This window comes from Hippocampus comes, unplaced genomic scaffold (genome assembly GCF_001891065.2).
Source record: "Hippocampus comes isolate QL1 unplaced genomic scaffold, H_comes_QL1_v1.1 scaffold104, whole genome shotgun sequence".
Classification (NCBI taxonomy): domain Eukaryota; kingdom Metazoa; phylum Chordata; class Actinopteri; order Syngnathiformes; family Syngnathidae; genus Hippocampus; species Hippocampus comes.
In genome coordinates, this window is record NW_017806072.1 from 2,479,458 (window position 1) to 2,501,912 (window position 22,455).

The 22,455-nt window shown below is 41.5% G+C and overlaps 1 protein-coding gene across 1 annotated transcript in view; it reads left to right on the forward strand.

Moving 5' to 3' along the window:
- Window positions 1–13,886, forward strand: part of LOC109530323 (low-density lipoprotein receptor class A domain-containing protein 3-like) — a 47,204-nt gene extending 33,318 nt beyond the window's left edge. The window contains exons 3-4 of the mRNA XM_019893938.1: window positions 11,116–11,512; window positions 13,389–13,886. Coding sequence (XP_019749497.1) covers window positions 11,116–11,512; window positions 13,389–13,542 — 551 coding nt within the window. The 3' untranslated portion in view covers window positions 13,543–13,886. The remainder of the gene's footprint in view (window positions 1–11,115; window positions 11,513–13,388) is intronic.
- Window positions 13,887–22,455: the final 8,569 nt, after the last annotated feature.

Consider the following 22,455-nt stretch of genomic DNA (forward strand, 5'->3'; position numbering starts at 1 on the left):
TGACTGCGCAGAAGGCATTGGAAATGATCCTTGCCGATACACCAGCTTGTGACTCCGATGGCGAAGAAATCGAAGAACTTCACCTATCCTCAGACTCTTCTGGTAAGATTTCTCCAATATAAAATTTCTCGCTCTCAATTGTTTTACTTACAAAATATATAATTACATCTTAAAAATAATTAGAGAAATATATTTTATAGTTTAATTCAGCTACTGCTTTGTCCGTGTTGCATTTAGTTTATCACTGTAAATATGTCATGTTAAAAAAAATTAACAAATGCTTGAAATATCAGCTACAACATACTGAATTTTCTGCTCAATTCATTTTCTATAAATGTACTATTAATCAGAATTCCGTATTTCAACTAGTGTAGCCACATAGAACATATTATTATAAAGAAAAAAAAACTGAGTTGACTTGTCCATGAAGTATTATCACAGTTTGTTATGCAATAGATGATAGCACATTTCCCATACGTATTCTCGTATTCTCGACTTTGGGTTTGCTCAGTGGACTTTTTGAAACTCACCGCAGTCTTTTTCAAGAGGTGTTTAAACCTTTGATTTGGTCAAATGAATGTTTCCCCTTCCCCTGTTGCAACAATAAAATGTGGAGCAGACCTTAACTTTGATGAATACTGCTTTCAGTGATAAGTTCTCATAAGCATTTAATCTTAGCCATTTCCCTCTTTGGCTTATCGTCACATATACCCTTGTGAAAGGGTATAAACACTTAAAAAAGCATGGGACACATTTTGAAATGTACATATTTGGAGGCAAGAGAGCAAGTGAGGTCAGATGATGCGCTGATCCGCTTTGTCTTCTCTGCCTCACCTGTGTTTTGGTTTTGTTTTTTGTTCTGGGTTTTTCTTTGACTTTGAGATAATGTTGGTTAAGTCAACTGTGTCGCTGCTTTATTAAACAATGAAACACTGTCTCACATAACCTGTAAAATAATCAGTTAGACCAACCAGTAGAGTTTGAAAGCCCTCCAATGGTGACTATTGATCACATATACAGGTATATTTTTTTATACCGGAGATAAACCAATTCGAATGATGATTTTGAAGTTAGTTCTCCAATGTTATCGTATGGGTGAGCAAGTGAGGTCAGATGATGCGCTGATCCGCTTTGTCTTCTCTGCCTCACCTGTGTTTTGGTTTTGTTTTTTGTTCTGGGTTTTTCTTTGACTTTGAGATAATGTTGGTTAAGTCAACTGTGTCGCTGCTTTATTAAATAAATTTTACTGACATCTGATCGGCACTGTATAAATCAGGGTGTAGTGTCGTGTTCTGTTGGCATTTCCTTAAGCGTAGCTCCATCTAGTGGATGCATTGTAGAGTGCGTCTTATAACGTGGTGCGTCCAATATATGAAAAAAATTACAAAATAGGCCATTTATTGAAGGTACGCCTCATAATCCAGTGCAAATTATAGTTTGGAAAATACGGTAGCAAAGAATGAGAATTTAATAGGATAAAATAAATTAAAACTATTTTGAAAAATAAACTAAAAATGGATTGCGCTAAACATTGTTAACTTTCTAAAAAGACAGACATGCAGTTCCTTGACTAACTTGACCTCTAACTCAGTTTTAAGTGTACACTTGTACACTTGTATTTTGCACTCACTGATTGTCTTCTGTACCGATGAACTGTGAAGAGTTTATCCTGATTCGAGTCAGCGGAGCACGGGTGTAGTTTAAAGCCCTGTTCACACGGCACAATTTTGTTTAAAAAATCCTATAGAAATAATTTCAGATATCTTTACCTATTTATTTGATTTGAATTATTCTATTTAAAGCCTAGTAAGCCGCAGGATTTCTCTGCATAATTAAGCAAATGCGCATCGAGATTTCTCTTTGTCTGGCCTCTTATTCTGTATTCAGCGTTATTTCGTTGTGCAAATGCATTGATCATGTCTTATGCCTCTGGCTTGGTCCTTGCGAGGAGAACTGATGAGATGGGATAGTGCTGGGCATGCCACCGACAAAGACGAAAAAGAAAAGAAACGTGGCAGCCAGTGAAAAAGGATGGCCCCAGAGAGAGAGAGAGAGAGAGAGAGAGAGAGAGAGAGAGAGAGAGAGAAAGAGAGAGCCCAGCAGCAGGCTCATGGCCAGAGGAAAGGAGGAAAAGGGACAGAGGCTAAAAGAGGCCTGTCATCCAGCCAGAGGGAAAAAAACAGCAAGACAAAAGAAGAGAGGAACAAAAGAGGGAGAAAGAGGAAGTGGCTTCAGCCTTTAGAAGCTGTGAACTCAAGCCAGGCCCCTCCCACAGTCTAATGTGGGGACTAGTCGGGACTTGTCTACCCCTCTCTCGAGTCCAATAAGTAAGATTAGGACACAGAGTGAAGTTAAATCACTCTCTGTTCTGTATCACACAAAAAGACATTTGTATCTGCCCTCGAGTGTCCGGGACTTTGGAATGCAAGCATCTTGGGATGGAAGATGGTTTTCATCCTCCCTTAGAAATCCACATCCCCTTTTAGGCACACCAGTGTCCTCTTGATGATGATGATGATGATGACAGAAGTTTCTTGAGGCTTGTAACGGCGTGCTGACTGGAGCTATTAATTACAACATGCAACATTTTATTCCTCCAAATCTCTGCAAGTGTTTACATTTTCAAAAGATCACTCCTATGACATTCCCAGGAAATAACAATGTCCCACCAGTGTTGAGCTATTCTTCAAACAGGCACGCGGGCTACTCATGTGACCCTTGTGGGCTACCTGGCACCCTTGGGCACCATTGTAGGGGGTTCTTCTGCACGGTGTTTTATCTCCCATTTCTCTCTATAAAACCACAGTTGGAATTCAGACAATTTGCTGCCATTGCAAAATGCTTCATTCCAATTTTTCCACATGTATTTATTATTACCTTGGTGTTTAATAATGTTCACCTTTTCCTATAATTGCCTGTCATCTCATATCTACCTCTTTGCTACTCAGGCTGCCAAACGTGTCTGTGACTCCTGCTTGTCATCTTTCCTGCTGTTTAGTCTGCGTTGCTACAAGCAGCAATCCAATGTGGTCTCTAGTTGAGGCTGGTCTATCCCTCAGGATCCCATTGCTGCACATGTGCAAAGACCTGAAATACATCCAATGTCTATTGTCCATCTCAATCACATAAAAGCTCTGTACAATGTTGGCACATGTGTCAGGCACATCTGAGTTTGATATGCACTGTCAGGCTATCTTCCACTAACCTTTGAGTCCAAAAGAAAGTTGCCATGGTGACTGTACCCGTTCGGCATGAAGGGACGAGCCAGTTGTCAAAACCTAAATGATCCTTGGCAACATTTTTGTCCTTTATCCTCTCCAACCCTGCTCTTCAAATGACTTTTTTTTCACAAAGAAAGAAAGAAAGAAAGAAAGAACCCCCCGCCCCCACTAGTAAGACTTGTAGCCTTGAAAACGCTGAGAACAAAGCACATACAGCATGTCACAAAAGTCACAAGATCCCTGTGCCCACATATTGCAAATATATTTCATTTCATCGACCAACAGTGAAAAAGTGACACTTTGTTACAATGTAAAGTAGTCACGATGCAGCTCACTTAGAACCATGACTGCCAGCATCGGCCATGACATACTGAAGCGGCGCATGATCTCCTCCCTTCGGAAACTGGACGACAGGACAGTATTTCAACATATCGATCCCAGACACACCTCTAAGATTCCCACTGCCTTCCGAAAGACTCTGAGGGTAAAGTTGATGGACTGGTCAAACATACAGTATATCCAGAACTAAACGGAGCATCTATGGCGCAAACCTCCAACAACTCGATAGAATTGGAAGAGTCAAAGAGGATTACATTGGCAACCTGTGAAGCTTTGGTGAATTCTATGCCCAAGATGATGAAGTCACGGTTGGAAAATAATAGTGGCCATTGGCTACACTAAATATGGACACCTTTGGCACAATGTGGACATTTTCACTTCGGGGTGCACTCACTTTTGTTGCCAACCGTATTTGTTCATTTTGCTTCTACTAGCTTATTATGCATGTAAAACAGAAGCGCTTAAAGCATGTTCAGAAAGCAGAATGCATCATATATGCAGTCAAACCTTCAATTGTTGTCAACCCTCTGTGGTTTGGCAGAGGGTTGACTTATATATTGCATGCATCCATTTTTAATTGCATGTGTGATTATGCATCAGAAATATGAAAGACATGTTTTGATTTCTGAATAGGTATACTGTATTTACTGCACATGAATGAATGTTCACTTATTTTTTTTGCTCTCTATGCTTCAACTTCTCACACACACACACACACACACACACACACACACACACATATGCAACACCACCCCCTAAATGCATGTGAGCATGTTGTTTTACTCTTTTTTTGTAGTTCTACATTCTCTACCCGATGCTGAATTCATCTATTAATTCTAGCCTATCCTCCATCCCCTCCTTATGTCCTTTGGTCCACCACAATAAGCTTTGACTGAGTGTTATGGTGGCTCCCATTGTAGCAAGCAATGGAGCAAACAAGTTATTACGGAACAGGCAAATGAAGGTCCTGTGAAGCATGACAACCCCCTTTTTTCATACATTAATGTATAAACCAGCAGTTCAGATGCGCTGTATACCCACTTTTCTTTGTCAAGACGTAGTTATTCATGGAGATCTTGGATCCCTTCAAATTCTGCAGATGAGATAAAAAGGTTGGTATAGACTGAAAACTGGCAATAGGCGCGTGGCTACATCCATCAATCCATCCATTTTCTCGTCCGCTGATCCTCACAAGGGGTGCGGGCGTGCTGGAGCCCACCCTGGCTGTCTTCGGGCAGTAGGCGGGCTACACCCTGAACTGGTTGCCAGCCAAACACAGGGAACACATAGACAAAAAAACATCCATGCTCACACTCATACCTAGGGACAATTTAAAATGTTCTCTCAACCTACCCTGCATGCTTTTGTATTGTGGAAGGAACCCCATGCAGACACGGGGACAACATGCAGACTTCACACAGGAAGGTCAAGTTTGGAACTGAACCCATAACCTTTGCTCTGTGAGTCGGTTGTGCTCTCCAGTCGCCTCCCGTGCCGCCACATGTGGCTGCATTTGTAACCAAATGAGGTAACGTCTTTTTTTTTTTTTTTTTTTAAAGAGCTCTTAATATGATGTATTGCAGGTCTCCACACTGCAAAAACAACAACGGTCATATTGTTGAATTAACCTCTGACAGTGTCAATCAAAATTGAACATGATTGTCTTTGTAAGTGCTTAATTTTTTCATAAATTGATTTGATGTAAGTGCTGAGGCCGTTTTAGAGGTGTGACAAACACAGTCACTTGTTTTCAGAGGTCTGTTGAGTGGTAGTATTGAGTGTCGCTCAAAGGAATTAATCATATCGTTTTACACGGCGTCAGTCAGCCACTTAATGAAAACATCAATGAGAATACTGTGTAACAGTGTTTCCACAGTTCTTTCGCTTAAAATGTACCTGTGCGCTGCAGATGTTTGTCTCATAAGCCATTCATTGCAGTTGTCAGATGTGACGTGTTTCCTCTCGATGATATCGCAGTTCCTTTGTGACTCAAACAGCAATTACAAAAGTGGCAGACTCGTGGGTGATTGTGTTTGTGTTTCACAATTACTTTGTTCGCTAGCAGGATACTTATTGTTCATGACCCAAAATGGCAAAAAATGAAAACATGTTTTACTCCTTTACCCAGAATCTGTCCAAAGTTACGTCTTTGTCGTTGGTACTTCCAAAAACCAGCTCTTCACAACTTGTGCGGGATTGAAACAACAAAAATCATTCTGTGTCTTTTGCACAAACTGAAGTAATTACATCTGATGTGTTTTGCTCTCATAGCTGATGAAGATGTGGGTGATTGTGAGAGAGTGTGTGTGCAGCTTGTATGGCGGTTAGTGTAGTATTTGGGATGGACTGCAAGCTAATTGCACGAGTGAAGTATTAGAGCAGTGTGAAGCCAGATGGTGTGGGCTACCTACCCCGTTCTCTTTGTAATTGCCAAGTGTTTGTATGTGTATGGAATTGCGTGATATGTCTGCCCCCTAGTGGTTCTCTTCTCTTCTCTTTGAATCTCATCCCTTCTCTTTTCTCCTCTTCTCATCTCATCCCATACAGGACGTAATATTCTGAGCCTGCCAAATCAGTCTCTGCTCCGACATCTTATTAAATCACACAGAAGTGAACGTAACTGCGACAGCCGAGATGCCAAAGGAGCCAGTAACCCCCCCACCTGTAATTAACATGACACAAAGTGACTGTGCAATGAGGGGAACATGTAGCTGTGACATACTTCTGTCAGCCACTGACAGACTCGGATTAGCAGAGCCTGCAAAAGTTGAGACGACGGATGATAATTAATTTCGGCCCACACTTTTGAGTCGGTTTAAAGAAAGGACTTTATGAATGTGAAATAGGAATATGCAAAAGTACTGGATAGCTCCATCTCCACTTTTCTGAGGTGGTTTAAGTGTAGCCATTAAGCGACTATCTGAAGTTTATTATGATCTCAAATTCATTTTTATTTTATGTTGCTCTCTCATTTATTTTAATGGAGTGCATCCCAGTAATTGGTGTTTTAGATACATGCATAAGTCAGATTTAACTTCAGCAATCTTAAAATAGAATATTTTTATGCTCTACATTTGTGGCTCCGACTTTTCTTAAATTGTTACCAACAACTCTGAATTGACTTTGCCAGCTTGGAAACTCACAATCCACTGACATATAGGAGGGAATTGTTGATCTGAAAATCTCTAATTGGCATTTTCTAAATTGATTGAACTATCTTTTTGTCACCATTAAATACAATTGATCATTTCCCCCTAATAAGACTCATTTCTACCAAGAGCAATGCATACTCTGGTGACTTGACAAAGGGTACATCACTGTCATTCATTCATGTAATTGATTTAGTTTTTCACCACAGCATCCCAAAATGAGCGCATACAGCAGCAGCTTCTCTTTTTTGCTATGCCAGTTGTTTTCGATCCATCCACCCATCCAATTTCTGATCCGCTTTGTCCTCACAAGGGTCGCGGGGCATGCTGGAGCCTATCCCAGCTGTCTTCGGGCAGTAGGCAAGGTACCTCCCTCTACTGGTTGTCAGCCAATCGCAGGGCAACTATTCCCGCTCACACTCACACCTCGGGTCAATTTGGAGTGTTCCATTTACCTTGCATGCATGTTTTGGGAATTTGGGAGGAAACCAGAGTACTCTGAGAAAAACCACACAGACACGGGAGAACATACAAACTACACACAGGAAGGCCGGAGCCGAAATCGAACCCTGCCAGTTGTTATCTATTAAAATCTAATTATTAGATAGTGATACCTCTCCCAAGACTGCAGAAGAGGAGATAAAATATGTGAGCATGGTACTGAAAAAAGGTTATTTTTCACCTGTGAGACATCTGGTCCACAGATGTTTCTTCTAATGCATTATATGCCCAGGATACCGATGCGGCAAGGGAGTTACAAATGAAGTAGTGAAATGTCATGACGGTGGAGGGATATAGAGACACAAACAGCAGTGAAAGCAAGGGAGCAAATTGATACAGTGTTTTTGCAGTGGATACACACTATAGTCAGCATCATCTAGCCTGAGTGCGGTCAAAGCATTCTGCATCTCATCGCAATTACTGTACAGTAAATTACCAAGGTAGGGGTTGGGGGGACAAAATGGAAAATGGAAAAAGACGGTGGAGAAGAGGGAGGAGGGAGAGAGGGGGAGAGAGAGAGAGAGAGAGAGAGAGAGAGAGAGAGAGAGAGAGAGAGAGAGAGAGAGAGAGAGAGACGGCACACAAAGAGAACCAGTAGTGTTGGACAGGAGGAGGCAAAGATAGTGAAGTGGTGTACTTTGTATCTTATGGGTGGATTTGGAAAACAGCTCACTGGTGTAATTCAAGCGGTAGAGCAGAAAGCCTGCACCTTATATGCCGCAGCCAGCCTCCACCTCTGAAAATCTAATGTATGCCGTATCCACTCTGGAAGAGTATGAGAGCTGCCATGGTAGATGTTAGGAGACATTTATGACAGTGGAAAAAAATGCATAACAGTCCCATTAATCCTACCAATTTGACCAAGTGCTGAATCATGTTTGACCCATCACGATATCAAGTACTTACCATGTTTCAGGGTCACCCCACCTCATGTATGCACACATTTAGTAGGGAGCCTACTCCCACTTCTGTGGATGAGACCCACAAGCTTTTCACGTCTGTGTGTGATGGTTTGAAAGCCTCTGGAAAACCGCACGGTGAAACTTTGATCATGACAGGTTCGCATTCAATGCGTTTGGTTCAACGTAAGCACGGTCAGACCCTCTGGTGGGGAATGTTACATTTCATATACAATGAGGTCACCTGTCACAAGAGGTTTATGTGATGAAAGCCGGCGTGCTCCCCATTGTAGCTCGCGGGCACCCAACTCGTTGCTAGTTTGCGTCATCAATCACATGGCTCCAGCGAGAGGTCTGACCACTTCAAATAAGGATGCTAATAATATTGATCGGCAAGTCGTGATAAAAGTAAGAAGTGGGCGAGTGAATCTGCGTATGTTGTGAGTGTGTTTGTAAGCCACAAGATAAGATGGTGCAGAAATTAGAAGCAAAGGTAAAGTCCGGTCTTAGAAAACGTGACATCATCATGGCTGTCATAGAAAGCCAGCATGGCAGAGATGGCAGTTGCAGTTGTGACACAAAACGACGACACAACACTTTTGTGTGAACTTGAAAACAAAGTTAAGCAATCAGTGAAAGATGAGCATTTTAGTTGTATTGAATTTTTGGAAAACTATTGACTGTTATAAAGTACAAGGAGAGATTTCATTGTTAATGTCTTCATGTAACTTCGACATGCTGCTGAGCCTGGGAATTCCTTGCACAGTGTGTCAGAATTTTAAAACAAAGTTGTCCATTTCCTAAGATCGGAAAAAAACTTTAACTTGTTGCAAATGACAGAAGCTGTTTTATGAACATGTGCTTAAAGTCTTAAAGTGGAGGCTGCTCTGTTGCGTTATTCTTTTCAGTCTCTGCAGCTAATGCTGACGAGCGCTGATCAAGCTCCCATCGTCAATGCTGCAACATTATGAGTTCCCTTTGTGTGTTTATCTGCACTCCCACAGTGACATCTGATCGACAGACTTGAGTAATGATGGTGGGGAGTCTGCATTTATGCTTTTTTAAGCCAGATAATTATGGAAAGTGTTCTCCAGTAAGAGTCCAATCCGCAATGAATTGGTAGCATAAAGTACTGGCCAATTTTAAATCACAAGAGCTCTTATTTTATTGGCTGCTGACTAGTTCAGGAAGCGAGCAAGTGGAGCATCTGGATTAGATGACTAGATTTAATTAACGCAGCCCCCAGCCCCTCACGACCCCGGCTACACACTGGTACATGAATAGGTGGCCTGCCTTGTTGGGAATTGAACAGGATGTGTGCACACACATACATGCACATACGTCTCAAAAGCCTCCTCGGGGCCTCAAAGGTCAGACCTACAGAGAAAACATGCAACAAAGAGCCTGAAAGAATCAGACATGAAACAAGTCGGAAAGGTTGTTTTTTTTTTTTTTTTTAATAAGGAATGCAAAGTAACATGTAGAATTCCATCAATACGATAACTGATAACTTCCTGCTTCTCCAAACTGATACCGGTAACCTCTTCTTTGCAACTAATTTCCCTCAAGGTAAAACGAAGGGAAAACCATCATATGTCACTCACTATGTTTGTCTGTATGGGCATTGAAACAAACAGCTGACTGTAGCTTCCTCCACTCTTCTAACTAGCACAAAAGAAATACAACAGTTTCCCATATGGTATGAAATCTCGTTTCACCTCAGCTATAATAAATACAATCAAGCATCTTGCACTGATGTTTTACTTCGATTTTCTGACTGTTAAATCACAATGCGGAAGACCAGCTTTGCTAATATTCTCAGAGGCCCTGTAAGTTTATGACATGTCAGGGTTGCAAAACATGATACCCCTCAAGTGCTCGTATTCACCAAAGACTTCAAAAGACGACAAAGGGCTTCCTTCTTCCCAGCCTTAAGTCTTCCAGATGGAAGCAACGTCTTGCTATAGCAACCTAGCGGTATCTTGAACTGGTCATTTGCCGTCAAGCTCTTTTGGCAACGTTCACATCATGTTTGCTTGGTTGCTAGGCAACACAGACCACACAGAGTCTCACTTGGAACTGTAACAAAGTGTATTCGGGCAGTGAAGCATTACACTTTCCAACGTAGACCAGAAAAAGTATTTCGTTGTGCGTTTTGAACTTTTTATGAGGGACCCAGTGCTGTTTATAGCCTGAGCCCAAGGCACTTGTGTAATTTGAAATAAAATTTCTAGCAGTAATAGAAAATACTCCCTTCTCATTAGCACCCATCGCCTGCAGTGCCTTCATAAAAAGGACCTCGTCCCTCTCTACCTTCCTTGTACAATTACATTGTACGAGCTGCCAATACGAAGCTGGAATTTGATTTGCACATGCTTTACCCTGATTCAAATGGTCACCCTGTCTCCCAGAGCTATTGCCTCATTGCGTTTGTAGAATAATGATGCAGTGCTTTCTAGCATTCCAGCAATCCCTTCTTGTCTTTCATTCAGCAGCAGCAGTCTATTGTTCCACTGTGAAGTTCACCGAAATTGGGTAGTTTATGGAAACCCTGATGTGGCAATTAAACCGTAACCTCGAGCTTTGATCTGCTGTTACCCTCTCTTATCTGCAACGGCCAAAAACATAGATCATGTTTGATTTGAGGTTGCTCACATCACTTGGCCTCTGTCCTTTTTCTTTTTCTGTAATAATGAGTAGGGGTTTAAATTTTTAACCTGGGTCACCCAACGAGTGCAGCTTTGGGTTTTTTTTAACTGCGTTCATACCTCTAATAAAATTCTGGCGTCTCCCTCCTTAGGATTATATTGAGTCTATTTTCAAATGAAGACAGTTCAGTGCTTTCAACATTCTTTTCCCTTTTCACCCCGACATAGTTCTCCTCATTCTTAATTGATTCTCCTTAGTGATAAGGGACTCCTTACTACTTCATGGCTTCCTATCTTCCACAGCCTTATTTCTTCCTCATATCCATCCTCACTTGACGCTTTCCCTTTTCCCTTGCAGAAGCTCCCGGGCAGGACTTTGTGACGTTGGACTACCGTCTGCGGTACTACCCCAGCATCACCTACGCGGTCATCGGGAGTGCCATCATCTTCGTGTTGGTTGTAGCGTTGCTGGCCTTGGTGCTTCATCATCAGAGGAAGAGGAGTGTTCTGCTTCCCACTGGTGTAAGGGGAGCCTCCCACCACCAACAACCGTTGCTGCTGTCCCGCTTGGTCATCTTGGATCACGGCCACATGCATCCCGGTGATCCGGGTCTCTCTCCTGGCTCCCCTGCTGCAGTCGACCAATTTAGCTCATCTCCTCAGATGCTGCGAATCCTGTCTGATGATACTCTTTGTCCGACTGCACAGCCAGTGGAGACGCCTCCATCATACTCTCAGGCCGTCATGGATGTCAGGTAAAAAAAAGAAAAAATGATCAAAAAAATACTGGATGCTGTATAGTTGTGAAATGTAACAAGGTATATCACGACTATTTCAAATTGGCTGATAATGAAATTGGTTTATATATATATATATATATATATATATATATCACTGGAGTAGTCTTAGAACCACCTGTCTGAAAATGCCGGCGGGTTCATGTAAATGTTATAGAATTAGGACCCAGAGATAATAGGCTGAATTTAGGTCATTTTATTTTAACATATAATATTTAACCTTCAATCATAGGTCAATGTAACTGTGAAAAAAGTCAAATAAACTGGTCAATATAAAGATTAAATAAGGGTCTTTTTAAACGTAATAGGCATAGTCGGGTGGGGCGATTGGCCTGAAAAATGTTTCACTGTTCAAGTATTTCATATCAATCAATAATGATAGATTTTTTTTAACTCATTAAGAAAAACAATTAACAGTTTTTGTATACATTGTATATTTTATTTGACTGATTGTCACTTGAGTGCGATGCACCTCCTCATTATTGTCGATTTTCATTGCCAAAAACTAATACAAGAAGGTTCTTTTTGGGTGTGCTGGGTTTTCGAGCATGCCCAGTTGAGCCCATCGCCACATCTTTGTATTATTGGAAACGAAACATGACAAAAATCAACACGCTTCGTCTGCAATGCCATGGTATTGGTGAACCCCTACCATTTGCCAATTCACCTTCAGTGTATTTGTGATTTTCTACAATGATGCAAAATTGATTGCCGTTGTGTATGTGGACAATGTAATCTTGTCATTTACCAATGCGATAAATATAATATCATCTGAAAATATGAATAGAAGAATACTATACATACTACATGTGGTTTTCTGGGTTGGCAGGTGATTGGCATTCTGTTTGAGTGTTTCACTGCGTGCAGTGCAGTATCTCTGCATATTTTTATGCTCTTTCTTTTATCCCTGTATACGGCATGGTAATTTGAGGGCTTCTAGCGAACAGCTGAAGCGTTTAAAGGAGGTTATAATGACTCAAGAGAAGGTAAACCTCTTGGATTTGGATAAGGAAAATTTTGCAATGCAATTTCTCGCCATTATGATGTGAATGACAGTACCGTATGGGTGTCAATAAAATTAGCATGGAAACAGACGTACGAAACATTCTTCGTCTTCGTGACAACAACAACAGCAGCATGCCTATCATGTTTGTATTCAAGCCTGTCAGAAAAGTCACGTCAATACATACAATTCTTTCGTCGTCATTCATCAGACTGTACAATCCGGCAAATTCATCATCCTCTTCGTCAGCTGGTTCATCATGTACTGTTAAACTTGTCCTCATTACAATACTGTAATAAAGTTGAAAGATTTATTTTGCCGTGCACTTACTACATTGTATGTACTTAGCTGCAAGCTATTTATTTTTAACAGAATAGCAGTGTTATAAGTTGCTTAGAAGACTTTAAGAAGACAAAGGGTTTGGGGGGCAGGGAGGGTGGGCTAATAATTCATCTTGTATCTATGGCTTGAAATATTGCACTGTTTATCGATGCAGAAAGAAAAAAGGCAGTAGTGCACAGCACAGAGACAAAAAAAATGTGAACTTAGGGAGAATTGTACATGCTCTCAGCTTTTCGCCAAATCACGGGAGGGCTCGAGCCACATCCCTGTACATCAGTCTCTCCTTTGCTCTCGCCGTCCGTTATGGTAGAAATTGTCAACCATTGCAAACCATATGTTTTTATTTCTCATATTTGTCATTTATAAATATGCATTTCCAATGAAGACATTATTCGGGGTAATTTTCCTTGTCACGGAGCACATCTTAATGGAGAAAGAACATTCTGTGACTTGTGCTCATGTTCGTCGTTTGTTTTTGTTTTCCTCCAGTCGGCCTCCCTGGTTTGACCTCCCACCTCCTCCTTACCTCCCAGATGGGGAAGAAGCTTCCGAGGGCGACTTGCCCCATTATGAGAGCCCTTCTCCATCTCTCGCCGTCAGAACTACGTCCTCAAACAGTCAGTTCAGTTCAAATTTTACTTGACAGTTGGCAGATCAACTTGAGCTACTCTCCAAGTGACTCCCTGTTAGCTACTGCAGGTCTTCACAAAGGCGCACATTCCAGAGCGCAGACCTGCTGAGAGCACAACGACAGGAGACTGAACAACGCTGAGAAGTCACCTCATCTTGAAACTTAGTCTTGTGTCTTGGCTCCCCCTAGTGGACACGTATGCAGAGCCACATCCCCGTCAGAATGAGTCGTTATTTCATTTCATTTGAATTGATTCCACATGAAGAGGTGCTCGCTATTTTCTTAACCAGTTACCACTCCCTTAGAGAATTATCTCAAGTGAGTTAGTAAGACTGTGTTAAGAGTGCCAATAAGATTTTTTTTCACTGTGGAACAGTAAATAATTCAGTCCGACGAGGTCTTTTTGAGGTTCTAGGCAACAGTATATATACTGCCTCTGCTCTCAATAGAGGTGTGTGTAAAGCCATTTAAGGAATTATTCAATATCCTTGTTATCGAGCTTAAGATCCATTTTCCTTCTTGTCACTAGTTGGGATAGTTCAGCACACGACTAAGATTTTGCATACATGCACAAACGTCTTTATGCAAAACTGTTGAAGGGTTTAGTTCTTGATATCTAATTTAAGGTCCAAGTATGTGTATGCTCTTTGTCTCACTAGTACAACGAGACCGTAAGCTGGCAGTACAAGTACTTGTAACGAGTGAGACTACTGCTTGGTACTAGTACTAGACACAATACAATTCTACTTGTTAACATCTAGCACTTCACTAGAACGGCTTTTGCCTCACTAGTAGTTGTCCTACTAGTAAGTGTGCAAGTTGTCCCAACAGTGAGAACAAATAGCAATTTGATGTCCTACTACTCTCTGAATAGTCTTACTAGTGATGACAGCAGGTGTACTAGTACGGCCCTTTAGCTCGATATCAAGTACAGGGAACCCTCGCTATAACGCAGTTCACCTTTCACGGCTTCGCTATTTTACATGCAACGAACCTCCCGCGATCGACCCATGACCGCACGTATACACGCACGCACAGACACACGCCTTGATGAGCAATGACCATAACGGCCCTTAACATGAACAAAACAGAAAAATAAAGTAGATACAAGAGTTTGTGAGTTTACGAAAAGGAAATCATTCCCTACCTGAGTACAGAACTGATGCGCAGGCAAGGGACGCACTTTTGCAGCGTGTTAAGTGTGGGAATGATCATACGTACGTGTACCGTTTTAAAATGCTTCTCCTGGCGCTCCAGATTCTTTGAAACAAACTTCATCCATCCATCCATCCATTATCGGAACCGCTTTATGCTCACGACGGTGGTGGGCATGCTGGAGCCTATCCCAGCTGTCTTCGGGCAGTTGACGGGGTACACCCTGAACTGCTTGCCAACCAATCACAAGGAACGCACAGACAAACAACCTTCCACGCTCACACTCACACCTAGGGACAATTTAGAGTGCTTTATTAACCTGCCATGCATGCCAGAGTCGGAATCGAACCCCTATACCAGGTTTGGTTTTTTTTTTTGTTTGTTTTTTTTTTTGAGGAGGAATGCGGTAAACGAGAGTTCACTGTCCATCGAATAAATGCTCAAAACCGCTTTCCAGAGATGTGCTACTTTTCAACCACAGTAAGTCTCCCCAGGAACCTTTTGAGGACCAGTTTGTTTTGACAACCCCACTCAAATATGCTCTTTCCTCCTGATTTGTGACCACTTATTGTTTTCAAGGCTGAGCAGTGTTACGCAAAGAGGCTTGGGATTGGTCCTCCAAAACAGGGGAAAAGACACTCAGCCCCTGAATCGGTACATGGGTAGTGTCAGCAAGATATGCAAGTGATGTTATTCCACTCAGTGGAAATCGACTTTGGTTGCACCTCATTCAAAGTCACCTCTGCATTATGTTTCCTGTATGGGAGTTTTTTGTGTGCGTTTAAAACATTTGGCGACTCCAAAAGAAGTATAAAACATTCTGATATATTTGACACCTGCTATTCTGTGAATTTTCAAATCTCAGTATTGTTGCCTTACTTGGGTAAGTTAATACACTAAGCAGTATTTCAATTTTACGTTAAGCGTTGGAAAAGTGTATAAAATGTGGTCGGAAAAACACAAAAGCAGCTAACTCATAGGTACTCGTTTGTAGTTTTAATGTTTTACAAAATAATGTATTACATGCCCACTAAGTGGCAGTTAATGTAACCTACTTCAAATGACTTTTTAGATATTTCAACTGCATTGTTTGGAACAATTCTTATTTGGAGGTCGGTTTTTTAATAGCAACACTAGATTTTTCAGCTTCTTGTGTCACAACATTTGGTAATAGCTTGTTTCATTTTTTTACTCCATAGATGACATACTGGACATAAAGTGGACCAATAACATTTCAGGAAATTACAAAAAAAAAAAAAAAGCAAAGAACCTACAACTACTCTGCATTTAGCTGAATCATTCCTCCACTCAAACACAATGACAACAAAAACACTTCTGGTCATTTTCACTCTGAAGACCAACCGTGTTATGTTAGTGACAAACAACCAGTTGTATTATGCAACAAGAATATGTGGTCATTTTATTTCAACTAAATGATTTTGATGGCACTCTGGCTTGTAAAAAGGAGAACGGTGGCTCTGTTCCTGACGTCATGTGGTTCAGTGTAATATTTTGGCTGCTCAACCTGGATACATTTCATGTTGCTTGCATAATATTACTGATTGCGATTGCATGCCCTGCCTTTTATTTCCTAATGAAATGAAGAGTGTTTATTTCAATCTTTATTGCTATGGCTTTATTCCAATACCTGAAAAAAAAAAATGAAAATTGTATTTTGAATCTTCAAAAGACACTCACTGCTGATGAACTATTATGAAAATAACATGCAATATTTTCTGAAATTAAATTACACATGCTGGGGAATGTTCATCCTCAATTTTCAAGATCAAAAGTGTTGTCGTTACTTGTTTTCATCTCGGTCAGCTTGTCAGCAAATTTACTCACTGAAGGATCTGTTTTTATGTGTTTGTTCTTTTGGCTTCAACCCTGTCAAAAAATACATTATTTACTTTGTAAAAAAAACATGTGTATACCTTTCCGCAACAAAGGAACATCCATGTCACCATGCTGTGCATATATATTATATTATATTATATTATATTATATTATATTATATTATATTATATTATATTCTATTATATTATATTTTGGTATCATCAAGTCCCATGAGTTGTGTCGTAGTTTGTGCATCATGTATATTAAAATTATGTACAATTCTGATCCTTAGACCATAAATACATTTTGCAAAATGTACGTTTCCGGGTTTTTTTTTTTTTCCCCAGTGGAAGTAATTTCCAGTTTTTGGATGTTAGGTGTATGTTCAACCACAAGATGTCATCCTTGTTCGTGAAATTGAAATCTCTGAAAGCTCCCTTCTTTTCAAATAACTGGGGAGCTTTCTTATTCATATCATTCATGTAAACTAGGATGTCTTTCACTTTAGTTTTGTTTTTAACAAAAACTATCGACTGTTGTTGCCCGGATAAATTAACTCATGATCCATATCTGCCCCCTTTCGTATTCATGGCAAATAACATTTGACATCAGTGGTCTTCAATCCTGTTCCTCAAGGGCCGCTCTCCTGCCTGTTTTCCATCGCTCACTGCTGCAACATACCTGATTCAAATGATCGGATGGGAAACAGGCAGAACAGCGTTCCTTGAGGAACAGGATTGAAGACCTCTGTCTTATATGAAACCCCTCCAAGTCCATGAGAACATGAATTACTTATAATCTTGCTCTGCCCCTTTTTATGATTTGATTGCCCACCCCAGAATATATTTGTGTTTGCCTCAGATCACTTGTGATATGTTTGGCTTGTCAGTAAAAACTGTCTCATCATTCTACGAGTAGCACTTATCATTTGTGATCATCCCACCCTCCTTCATGCAGCTCACAATGATTTTCACCACCTTTACACCTCCCTCAGTTCTCTTTAGCCGGTCTTGAACTGTGCTGCAAGAGGCCCATATTTGCTTAGCCCCAGCCCTTAACTACACAGACTTTAATTAAAAGCCTGCGGGCCACTTGGCCATGTCTCTCTTGCTCTCTGTGTCCCTCTGCTTGGCAGCTGTTGGATTTCTAGGAATGCTTGAAAACTGCACTAACAAACCTGGATACTGTCAATTACGTCCCTGCAGTGTTAGTTTGGCTATGATGAAATAGTGGCGATACATTGAGACTCCAAGGCAAAATGATAATATTCTAACAAATTTCACTCCCTTAAGTGTCCCGTTATGTATGCTGCAGACAGTGCAAATGAGAGAAACCCAACTGGTTGATATCTCTTTTTTCACTGCATGGTATGTGTTTGGATGAACACAACCTTATTCTTTTATTATTGACACTCTCTCAATGGCAAAGACAAGTACAGTGCTACATGATACTATTTCCAGTAGCTGGAGCTTAAAGTGTGCCTCGGTTATGTCTTATGGTTACCGTAAACTTCTGCTGGTGACATAACATTTGAGGATGCCCTGGGGACAAATTCAAGGTAACCCATTACTAACACCATTATCACATTCCGCTTGCTGTAAAAAAAAAAAATCTGTGCTACAAAAAATGGAGCATAACAGTGTGCAACTCTGCCAAATGCGTCATCTGGAGCAGTTCAGAGTCAATCTAATGACTTAACAAAAACATTAAAATGTTTAACCCTTTCAGGGACAGCGGTCACTACAGTGGACAGTCTATCATGTTATCAGGTTACAGGTTAACATGACTGGTGCATGAAAGGGTTAAATAAAACAGATACCAGATATGCTAATTAGTGAATGTAATGTGTGCAGATTGCTTCAGAGACGTTACATTAGAGGCTGCAATCTGATTAGAAAAAAAAAATAGCTGACATCCACATACACAAGTAGAAACAGAACAGCCAAGATGCTGTTTTTTTGTAGTGCTGAACGCTGCAGTAATACACTCCGCAATCTTGACTGCCTATTTTCAGCTTGTGCTGAACAAGACTGAGGGGGTGGGCAGTACATGTTTTTGCTTTTGTCTTTTCAGTCTTAGATTTCCCGTATCGGTGGAAAATTATAACAATTCAGTGTTGACTGTCTCAAAGGCACCGCATCGTTGTTCAACTCTATAAAACGGTGACGTAAGTGCAACATTTCCAATATAGCTCTTCTCGGAGGAAAAAAAAGGTATACCTAATTGAATGCAAATGTGATTGCATCAAGTAGCATAACAAGTTGCCAGACATGTACCACACATAACACTACTGCAGTCAGCAAATGACGACCTTGCTGAGCTGTAGCCCCACCAAAAAAGCTTTTTGCGATAGATTTCCAGTAATTTAGAAAACATTCTATAGCTCTTGTATCAGACATCGGATTGTGCATGTGTACCTGATGAATTCTCCTGCGGCTATAGATACAAGTGCTTCTTTTCAATCTTCCCTTTCATTCATGCAGTTATCTCAAGGCCACCTTCTCTCAGCAAGAGCGTACACACGTACACTCACTTTGGCTGTTGAGCCAAAGCTGCGGTGCGCTGGAGATAAGACCATGTGTTTTCACATGCAAATAGTGTGAGTGTGGAGGCGAAGGAGGGTGCATTGTTCATAGGCAGAAGCTCTGAGGGGCCCGAGAGGAGCTCTGCCGAGCGTTTGGCCAGTGTGGCCCTTATCAGATGAAGAGCAGGCCTCTGAGGGAAGGAGGGGTCGGCGAGGGGCGAACGCTGGGTCGGGTTGAGAGGGCCAAGCGAGAGAATAGAACAGCTGGCAGAGTCACGCGTGCAGCCCCAAAAACATACAAGAGTGCAGACACGTTGAGCACGGTGGGAATCTCCCCTGCTCAGAGATCCACAAACACACACGGCTTCTTGTGTTATAATCAGCCGCCGACCAGCAGGTCTGAGCACATAATCACAAACGGACGCACAAAAAAAAGGACAGAATCACAAAATCCAATCAGTTCAAACCATCACATCAATCCAAACATATCCATCTCCATAAAGGTGTCGTCACACATGAAGGTACACATTCGTGAAAGTAGGAGTGAAGCTCAGTTAAATGTTCTTATATTTAAAGTTGGATACTTTTCTTGTGAATTAGTGATTTTTTTTTCAATAGACTTGGAAAAAGTAACGTCAAAAATTTCAATACTCCTGGAATATGGAATATCAGAGCAGGCTAAATGTGATTTAACCTGTTTTATCTCAGATGTTAGTTGAGTTCTTTTGTGACTAAGCTACCGGTCAATCTCATAATGTCGCAGTGCTGTTCAGTTGGTTGACATGCTTGTGGATATGCTCACTCATTCAAGTCAGTACATCCTCAGAGAAGTTCATTGATCGCAACTTGACTGCTCAGCTGAAGATGTTTTCGCCTCCAATCAGAGTCGGCTTCATCTAGTTCGTGCAACAGGTCTCATGTTTGGACTGCACCAGAATGTTTACATCCAGACCATGAGACAACTTTGTTGTTTGGAGAAACTGGGTACAATTTTTATAGGTCAAACATACACAGCGCATATTACACATGGAAACCAACCATGACATTTTATGCCTTGGCCGGTCTAAATTAAACGCAATGTTAATTATCAAAATCGTTTTCAGTTATGGTTGATCAAACAATACTTTATATCAAAGTAACATTTTAAATGTGAAAATATAATTATTGTCATGCATAGTCTTTATGCCTTCTTAAATTACTCAACCAAACTTTATATACGTGCCTGTGAGAAAAAGCCTTCCACAAACCCAATGATGGAGGATCCTACTGTGTCCCCTCAGAAGTTGCTTTTATAGCACCAAGCAGTCTTGTGATACGAATATTATTAATGTCCAACTATATACAACACACAAAAGCATGTGTCTTGACTCGTACTGATTACAAACAATGAGATGAGCAATATTTCTTGATTCAAATTGAGTCATGATCGAATTAATGGAAATGGTGAAGTTCCTGGAGCACACTTGAAATGAAAAAAAAAAACCCCATCATTAAAGCACTTGATGTTTTCTTGACTTTAGGACTATAATAACCATTGAGATGAATACAGAAACCTAATTTAGCAAACTGACAGGAAGTAGTGCAAACACTTATAGCCAGCGTTGTGAAGATAATCATTCATGTTGTAATAACGGTTCTGATTATTCTTTCATCAATGGTTGTTAAAAGCATAGCGATAGATAATCGATATATGCACGAATGCGTATGTGCATAAGTCAGTCTGGAATTAGCAGCTGAAACAGTAACACTTCCCAGTTGAAGAATAGGCTGGGGGTGCTGGCGCTTGTCCCTTGCATTCAGACCAGTGTTAAACACACAAACTAGCATGCTAATGGGTAATCCCTGAGGAGCAGCCACCTTTGTCACATCCCGAAGAGGATGTCTCTCTCTGGGTATGCAGTGACAGCCACCAGGCTGCCTGCTTCTGGACGGCCAGCATGTTGCCAGATAGTGATCTCGCTCCAGAGGGATGCCAGCAGGTTGCTAGGTCCTCATTGAGATCCGATGGGCAGAAGATTGACATTTGTCCTGATTTTCTTTTGTTTTTCGTCTGTGCGACAGCGGGGGCTTTGATATCTTCCTCGCTGAGAGAAAAGGGAAAGTGTGGCCTGCGGGTGCTTTGTCATGCAGCAGGTGGTCTCCACGTGACCACAAAGATCTACCGTCAATCTGACAATACAGTAGTGGAGAGAGGTACGATGTTCATAACTTTGTTGATTTATTTGACCTTCAAAACAATTTCCAAAAGGCCCTGAACACAAATACTCTAATAGTTAGAGAAGAGCAACTGGTTGCACTAAAACAGAGCCGTCTGTATTCATTTTTGTAATTGGATGTCTGAAGGCAAAACAAATCAAAATTGAAGTAATGTCAGGAGGCTGAAAGGGGTCGAGGGGTGTTCCTGCCGAGACGGCCACTCGTTCATGTGTTTCGCTGGATTAAAGACATTCCAGTTCGCAAGGTGGACTCCAGGAGAGGGAAGCGAGTTGTTTAGTCGGCTGTCACTGAGTAGCAGGGAGGAAATTCCACAGTGCAAGGTGCAATCGGGAGACCAAAGAACGAGGCTAATCTCATGGGAACGCTTTAATCCTAAACAGAGATGTCAATAAAATGAGCCGCTTCATAAATGTTGGCTTACTATGTGGGGTGCTGTGTGCTATTAGCTGAAGGATTGCATCATGATGATTATTTTAATGCATCCAGCCCTGGTTTTATACTGTCTGTGATAAAATATTGTGTCCTCATCCCCGTGCTCTACACTCATCTGTCTTTTCACCCCCAGAGAATTGAGCTCCACATTCAGCAGCACACATTTTATTTTAGCAACAAACACGGATGTGCTTGTCCTTGAATTTTTTTGCAGGTTATCAAAACTTCGATAACTCTTTGATTAGCCATGCGCACTGGTGATTATTTCCCCTGTTTTCGAAACAAAACACGCAGATAGATCATAAAGCCATACCCACCCCCCACCCCTCGCTCCCAGTCCGCCCACTACAGAAGGCCACCCCATGCCTCGCACGTTCCTCTCAGACAGGCAGCACGACACTGGGGCCCCCCGTCTCCATCTTGTCCACGGCCACCCCCCCAAAAGCTTGTCTGAGGTCCACAGTTCCATCCATCATATTTGCCCCCTTGGCCTCCATCGCATACCCACAAAAGCAGCCAAGTCAAAGAAAAGAAAAGGTGAAAAAAAGAGAGGGAGAAGAATACAACCGCTACCATGCAGAACAGTGCTGGCCCGAGGACCGTCTTTTGTCCCAAACCCTGCCTCTCTTCGCCTGGTCTTGCCTGCGAAACACACCCTCTTCTTGGAAGGAACAACAGCCCAGAGGCCTGGGGGATGGAACCGGGGTGTGATGGTAGCTCAAGTAGAATAGTTTGTTACCCCCTATGGCCCCCTGGTCACC